General features: G+C 35.2%; 1 protein-coding gene across 1 annotated transcript in view; it reads left to right on the top strand.

The window, feature by feature from the left end:
• The first annotated feature begins 3470 nt into the window (after nucleotides 1-3470).
• The window catches only part of NRSN1 (neurensin 1), a 10072-nt gene continuing 4815 nt past the window's right edge, over nucleotides 3471-8727 (top strand). The window contains exon 1 of the mRNA XM_044658128.1: nucleotides 3471-3659. Coding sequence (XP_044514063.1) covers nucleotides 3471-3659 — 189 coding nt within the window. The remainder of the gene's footprint in view (nucleotides 3660-8727) is intronic.

The following is an 8727-nucleotide window of genomic DNA, read 5'->3' as shown; positions in this document are numbered from 1 at the left end:
TTCATGCATTCTACAGTCCAACTATGTTGGCCTAATTCCCATTCCTCATATATAATTTTTCCTCTCTCATTTGCCTTTGTCTTTATTCTCTGTCCCCCATGTCCAGAATGTGTTTCTTTCTCTCCTTTGCAACTTGTCCTTGCTTCCTTCAAACTCAACTCAAGTGTTACTTTGTACACAAAATATTTCCTGATCATCAGGCCACTAGTGTCCTTCCCAAAACAACCTTGAATCCATTTTGTCTATATTCCATAAGTACTTTTGTTCCTTTTTAAAACTTTTTTAAATTCACAAGCATTCATTCTTTCCCTTCCTCTCTCCTTCCTCCTTAAATAACAAAAGTAAATAAATCCTCACAATAAGCATATATAGTCAAGCAAAACAAATTCTCATGTTGTTAGACATGTCTCATAATATATATTTTATTTATAATATATATTTTTAATTTTTTTATTTATTTTGTTTTATACATTAAAATATATTTTATTTATAAACTTGTTTATATTTAATTTATATTGTTTTTATTTTATTTTATTTATTGCTTCATTTTTTATTCGAAGCCCATTACCTCTCTGGAAGAAGGTGAGTAGGATGCTTCGTATTTGGTCTTCTGGAATTATGGTTTGTTGTTGCATTGATTAACATTCTAAAATCTTTCAAAGTTGTTTTTCTTTGTAACATTGCCATGAAAATTGTTTTCCTTGTTCTGTTCTGTGCTTCATTCTACATCACATCATAGAAGTTTTCCCAGTTTCCTCTAAAACTGTCCATTTCAGCATTATAGCAGTATGACATTCCATTACATTTACATATCATAATTTGTTTAGCCATTCCCCAATAAATAAGCACTCCCTTCATTTTCAGTTTCTTGCTCCTAAGAAAAGAGCTGCTGAAAGTGTTTATATATATATATATATGGGTCATTCTCCTTTTTCTTTGATCTTCTTTGACATATACACACAGTATTGATGTGACTGGGTGAGGCCATAGTTTTGAACTTTTTTTCAGAATGGCTCGACCAATTCATAGCTCCAACAAGAGTTCGTTAGTGTACCTGTTTTCCTAAAAAAATTATATATATATATATATATATATATATATATATATATATATATATATATCCTTGTCCCTGAGGCCCTTGACCTTATTAGAATCATAATTTAACTAACCAGACTACTGAGGTAACTGGCCACTCATAAGTACTTAATATAATTGGTGCCATACTCTTCTCCTTGACACAATAGCCTTCTACATGATGTTTTTGACAAGAGGTGATTAATGAAGCTTCCAAAGGTGACTCATTTACATTAAGAGGTTATCTTGGAACCAGAGAGAATCTAAATCAGTGGAGTAAAGAACATTTTGAATTGAATCTGCTTCATCACATTGGAATTATTTCTAAATAATACTAAATGTGGATAAAAATTGTGATGAAAAAAAAGATGCATTCAGCCATCTAAATGCTTCCAGAGGGGACAATTAGGTGGCTCAGTGGATAGAAAGCCAGGCCCAGAGGCAGGAGGTCCTTGGTTGGTTCAAATCTGACCTCAGACACTTGCTAGCTGTGTGACCTTGGGCAAGTCACTTAATCCCCATTGCCTACCCCTTACCACTCTTCTGCCTTAAAACCAATACATAGTAATAATTCTAAGATGCAAGGTACGGATTTTAAAAATTAATAAATGCTTCCAGCTATGCATATATTTGACATTGTTAAGGTATAGTCAGATTTAATGTTGTTAAGGTATAGTCAGATTTAATGGGAAATAGGCTCCCAAACCAAAATTCAAGCAATTTAAAGTCATGGGAAACATCTTCTATTTCTTCCAATTATTTGCCCTTTTCATGCCATCACAGAATTAACCATTACTATTCCAAGACAGCATGACATAATGGAAAGAAGAGCCATTAAGTTAGAACCAAGAGGAATCAGTTTGGAATCCTACCTCTCACACTACTTGAATGGCTCTGGGAAAGTCACTTAATCCCACTAAACCTTAGTTTTCTCATCTATAAATTGGGAATAATAGCCTACCAAAACAATTGCGGTGAGGATCAAATTAGATAATGCATATTAAGAGTTTTTGCAACCACTCTATAAATATGAGATATTATATTATCTGTTAAGGATAGAGGGTGAATCACAAAGTGGAGTTTCACAGCCATAAGAAAAGAATTACTCTCTCAGTAACATAATCCGTTTTTATACAAACTGAGACAAAATCTTCTAGCAGACCAGTTCATGAGCAACAGCTATGAGACCCTGGTCTCATTTAGCTAGCTATGAATTCATAGGTATATTATGTTCCTTCTTGGGAAAATAACAAGAAACTACTTCTCTGACTGTTGTAATCTTACAACCCACATGCATAAGAATTCTAGCAAATAAAGACTAGAGCACAAGGTTAATGACATGTTAATTATTGAGTAAGGAGCTTGCAGTTTAATAAAGCACGAGTCTTAAGTTCCCCCAATAGTTTTTAATAAAAATTCTTCCAAACTTAACAATTAATTAGAATCTTAGAAAAAGATATGAGTTATGGGACTATGAAGATAGAGCACTTTGAAATTACTGAGATCAACACAATGATGTATTCTCTGTAAGGGAAAAATCAAGGTCCTAAATGAATTAGAGAATCACAGGTCATATTGTCCAACCCTCTCCACAATCTCTGAAGCCCCTCCACAATGTGTCTCTTCAAGAAGAAAAACGTAGAATTCTTATTTTTGTCTTCATATCCCAATCTCTTAGCACAGTACCTATCACACAATAGCTACTTAATAAATGCTTATTGATTTTTTTAAAACCCTTAACTTCTGCGTATTGGCTCCTAGATGGAAGAATGGTAAGGTTGGGCAATGGGGGTCAAGTGACTTGCCCAGGGTCACACAGCTGGGAAGTATCTGAGACTGGATTTGAACCTAGGACCTCCTGTCTCTAGGCCTGACTCTCAATCCACTGAGCTACCCAGCTGCCCCCATAAATGCTTATTGATTGAGAAAATGGTGATCCAACTTTCACTTGAAGATAGTCCAAAGTAAACTTGTTCTTTGGTAATTTAATAGTTTTAATTCATTCTTGAGCTTAAATATATAAAGAGTACGAGTGTCCAAGAAAGTAAAAGGTTTATTTCTCAGGCAATGTCAATCTAGATACTAATGAAGAACTTTGTACTTCTGTTGACAGTGGATGGGATGTTTCCTATTTTTGCCTAACATGAAGAAGCTGTGTGATCTTGTATTTGTTTATGTAGACTGTGTATTTGCTGTAATTTATGGAAAGGAAATGGCAGCCTTTGAAGAGAGATTTTTTTAAAAAAATATTTTACATGGAAAGTCTGTTCAAATGAGCTGCCTCATAAGTTGATGAAGAGAGACATCAGATATCTCTGAGTTCTTTGATATTTATTATAATCTAGAGATCAACATACTCAGCACCTTTTTGGCCACTATCCTTTCAGCCAAGAAGAATGAGTTCTTGTACCAACATCTGTGGGGCCAAACAAGCACAGCATACGCCTGAGGGAGGATATCAACGCTATGGAGTCCGATCCTACTTGCATCAGTTTTATGAGGACTGTACAGCTTCCATTTGGGAGTATGAGGATGATTTTCAGATCCAGAGATCACCTAATAGGTGGAGTTCAGTTCTCTGGAAGGTAAGGGGGAAAACTGGAGTGGAAGTATGAGTGAGAATGTGTGTAGAGTTAGCTTAGCTCATAAAGAGAAAATTGGTAGGGGAAATATTTAACCCAGCTATAAAAATAAAGCCCAGGTCTTAAAATAGTCTTTGTCTAAATTCATGGATCCCATTTCTTTACTTGCCTTAAAAGGTGGCTATGAACCTCAACCCTAAGCAATATCACTAGATAGTGATACTTTAATACCCTTGATGGATCAGTGATCTTATTCAAATGGGTATGCCTTCCAATGAACTAGGGCTCAATAAATGTTTTGGAATGCTGACCCATTGTTTTACATAGATTGGCATTATTAACAATATTAGTTAAGATTACTAACACTTTTAATATAATGCATAAGTAAATCCCCAACTAAGCAAAGGAAACACTTTCCAGTGTCAATTGCCTAGAGGCGATTTTTGAAATAGTAACTAGAAAAACAGGAGTCAATGAACAGGGGGAGTGATAAAGTGGAAAGAATGCTGGCTGAGAGTAAGTAAATGTGTGATTGTTCCTAGATCTGTTCCTAGCTAATAATATGACCCTGGAAAAGTCACTTCTCATCAGGCTCTAGACTAGATGAGGTCTAAGGCTCCTTCCATCACTAACATTGTCCAGCATCCAAAATTGCTTTACACCTCAGAGTTGGTAAGTGTTTGGAAAATGAGGCACTCTGATGAATGATGTAACATCTTACCAGGAAAAAATATATTACAAGAAAGAACAGAAATTTAACTAGTGCTTCTATAAATGAAATAAGATAAGATTAGTTTAATAAACTATGAACAAAATTACACAGTTGTGTGACAACCAAGATCCAAGGTTAACCAAAGAACTCAACTTGTCTAGCTAGCTCAACCCAGGCTCGCATCTATTCAACCCTCACTGACCTAAGCCAGTGAAAGAAGGAGGTGAAAGGTTGCAGAATAGGGCAGAGTCCTGGGCTAATACCAGTTATCAGTTCTATCCCTCATCTACTATATAATCATATAGTAGAAAAGAGCCCCTACTACTGAAATTTTGATCTTCAGCGGATATAGTAAGAGTCTGATAAACTAACATTCTTTTATAACTTATTAGAAAATATTTTCATAGCAAACATCTTCCTAATTTAAAGGACAAATATATTTGTTGACTTTTTAGCAACTTGTAACCTGTTTTAACAACCAAATTTTTACCAACTTTACACCCCAAATATCAGTGTTCCAATCCATTTAAATAACTCAATAATGAATAGAGGAGGATATGTTACCCCTGGTTATTATTCTGTTCAAAAGGTAGCAATAAAACATTAATCATTGCCAGATGACAAAACTATTGAATTCTGTCACTACAACTTCATTAGGAATAATTCATTAGACATCAAATTAAATAATTTGCCATAAGGAGAGTAAGTTTTAACTTTTAAAATGTTGGTCATGATCTCAGAAAAAGTAAAAATAGACCTCATTAAAAGAGATAAACATAGAAATTACATTTTGCTAAAAGAGAACCATAGGCAATGAAATAATATCAATACTAAATATATATGCACCAAATGGAATAGTATCTGAATTCTTAAAGCAAAGGTTAAACACATTACTGAAGAAAACAGACACTAAAACCATACCAATGGGAGACCTCATCTTTCTCAATTCAGAAACAGATAACTCTAACCACAAAATAAACAAGAAATAAATTATGGAAATGAAATTAGATACACCTCTGAAGAAAACAGAATGGGAATAAAAAGGAGTATACCTTTTTCTAAGCTGTACATGACATCTTCACAAAAACTGGCTATGCATTAGGGCACAAAAATCTCATGAACAAATTCAGAAAAACAGAAGTATTAAATGCATCATTTCCAGACTTTTGCAATAAAAATTACATTCAATAAAAGGCCATGGGGAAAAAAAGGGGAAAATCCCCATCTTTGGGGTGAGAGGTTCTCTTTTTATTGTTCAGTTATTTCAATCATGTCCAACTTCCTGATCCCATTTGTTGTTTTCTTGGCAAAGATGCTGAAGTAGTTTGCTATTTCCTTCTCCATCTTTTTTAACATATGAAGAAACTAAGGCAAACAGGGTTAAGAGTCTTGCCCAGGGTGACACAGCTAAAAAGTGTCTACAGCCAGATTGGAAGTCAAGTCTTTCTGACTCCATATCAGGCATTCTAACCACTCAACTACCTAGTTGCCCTAGAGAATTTATGTTCAAATCCTGCTTCTGATGCCTAACTCTGTCACCTTGAGCTAATCACTCAATCTCCTTGAGTATCATTTGTAAAATGAGAGAATTGGACTAAATGGCCTCTGATGTCTCTTCTGGATCAAATATTTTATTATTCTGTGATGAGTATCTATATTTGTTATTTGACAAAAATCAAATATTTGCCTGGAAAAACTTTTAGCATTTAACAGGTGAAATGTTGCAAACATATAAAGCACATTAGGAATTGGTAATGTGAGTAATGGTAAATGATGGAACGAAAAATTTATCTAGTGATTTGTAGTGATAGAATGACATCCCCACACAAATTTAATAGTCCCAAAATTCATCATTTAACATGCCCATATCCTGCTTAAGATATTCCTTCTTGATAAAGAGATGGTAGCTAGAGCTCTGGACTAGGCATTCTGAAATTTCTGTTGCCTTTTAAGTGAGTTATTTAAAGATTCTGTGGCTCAAGGTCTGATCTCTGTAGTGGAGATAAAATAACTGTCCTCTGTTCACCTTCTAGAGAATTAAGAAAGGATGATAAAGCACTTATAAAGTGCTTTGAACAACTCCCCAAAGTATTATATGAATTCCTTCTCTTTTTATTCATCATTATCTGTGCATGACTAGAGCAACCATTATTTCTTTCCATTCCATCTTCATTATAGTCCTGCCAGACTACATGAATTCTTATCCACATGTGAGGTCAGCATAGCTCAGTTCTATGGCCACAGACCCCACCTTTAATGCAAAGCAATTGTTTCGCAGTTCCACATTACTGGCCTTGTGGAGTTCCTAACAAGACTGAGAATGGATTAGCTCAAATCTATAACCACACCTAGAGAATTAAAACTCAAAGCAGGAGCCCTGCCTTACTGATAATAGGTTAGGAGAAGTGACTTTTGTACATGAAAGTAGCCCCACTGACATTATTGATGAACTGCCCAGGGGTCATTCTCACCTACATATCATTCTCACTTTGAGCACCATTCCTGCTTTTAGTTTCTCACTGGTGTTCTTATTCCTTCTGCAATGATTCTCACTTTCCCCTCCACTCTCTAGCCTCTTCTCTGCCAGAGCAGCTGACTTACTCCTGCCATCCCCTCTCCTACTAGACTAAAAATTATGAATGTCAGAGGCTAGTTCTAAGTTATTTTATCATCGGTGGCATGCCCATATCTGCCACTTGTAAATACAAATCCACCCAGAGCTCAATGAGGTAATTTTCTTTTTTTAAGTGAACAGGAATGACTGATGCCATCTTTGTATTTTGTCTTTTAACTTCTGAGAGAAGTTTCTGACATGTATTTTTGTTGAAGACCTATTCAGTTGAATAGCAAATTACTTGGGGCGGGGAGAAATCACCTACTCCACATTACATGTGGTCCACAATTTGGATTTTGTTGTTTTTGTTCATTTTCAGTCATGTTCAACTCTTCATGATCTCATTTGGTGTTTTCCTGACAAAGATATTAAAGTGGTTTGCCATTTCCTTTTCTAGCTGTTTTGCTAATGAGGAAACTAAGGCAAGCAAGGTTAAGTGATTTGCCTAGGGTCACAGCTAATAAGTGTCTGAGGCTGGATTTTAACCAAGTTCTTTATTATGTTACCCAATTGTCCTACAATTTGGATTAGTTAACTAATATTTATTGAGCACTACTGGTGTGCATAGCCCTATCCTTGGTACTTAATGCGGGTATAAGAGAAAAACAAGATATGGACTACATTCTTTAAGATCTTGGAATTTAATTGGGCACATTTCTGCTGTCTCTATTTTTTGAGATCCTAGCATTGATTAGATAAGAACAGAGGCACCAACAATAACCAACAGAGCCCAGATTACTGATACATGGAAACTAATGTCAATTTTCCAGGAAATATGACATCAAAGACATAATTAACTTTGCTTCAATTGATATAAACCTCCGATATCCTTCTGGAAAGCCATTATTATTATTATTATTATTATTATTATTATTATTATTTGTAATCAGGAATTATTCTTGTATAGTTGTCACATTTTAAAAGCAAACTGAAAAATCTGTTTTATTCAACAAACATATCATCTTTATTAAGTAGAATGTTGTCAGAATCTACATGTTTTATCTAAAAAGGAAAATGAGAAGCAGCACAGTATGGTAAATAGATAGGTAGTCTTGAAGCTAGGAAGACCTGGGTTCAAGTCTTGACTCATACCCATAGTGGCTATCTGACTATGGATAAATTATTTAATCTCTTGGTGTCTAATGTAACTCTCTAAGACTATAAAGTATAGAACCACTTCAGTGAAGGATGCTTGCACACTTGAATTACGCCAAACCAATGAAGTAACGAGTCAAAAAACCTACCTATAGTGAACACACACACACACATATACAAATTTGAGTTTCTGTATCAAAAGAATGAACTAGCCCATTTATTTTTCTTAATTATTCATGGTTACGGGGACTTTTTGACCTGAAAGTATTTTCCACTTTTTGAAATCTAAACAAAAGTAGATTGGTACAATAGCAAAAGTCGACATATCCAAAAAGTGAACAACTAATTCCATTCTTCAGTGTTCTTTTCCAGTTCTAGTATATGGTTACAGTTCTTTTAGCAATGCAATAATATGGAATGTTGGAGGTGGTGTCCCTGTTTGGGCACCACATCTGGAAGTCATGGTGATGTGTGATAGGATCTAAGGGCCACTATAGTCATGGAGAGTCAGGCATGCTGACTCCTTCTTCTTATCTCACTCTCTCTCTAACTGCTAGTCTCCCTAGGCAGGCTAACTCTCTCTCTCTCTCTCTCTCTCTCTCTCTCTCTCTCTCTCTCTCTCTCTCTCTCTCTCTCTCTCTCTCTCTCTC

The sequence above is a fragment of the Gracilinanus agilis genome, chromosome 1, assembly GCF_016433145.1.
Source record: "Gracilinanus agilis isolate LMUSP501 chromosome 1, AgileGrace, whole genome shotgun sequence".
NCBI lineage: Eukaryota > Metazoa > Chordata > Mammalia > Didelphimorphia > Didelphidae > Gracilinanus > Gracilinanus agilis.
The sequence above is the reverse complement of the archived record's forward strand: the minus strand, read 5'-3'. Positions and strand labels throughout refer to the sequence as shown.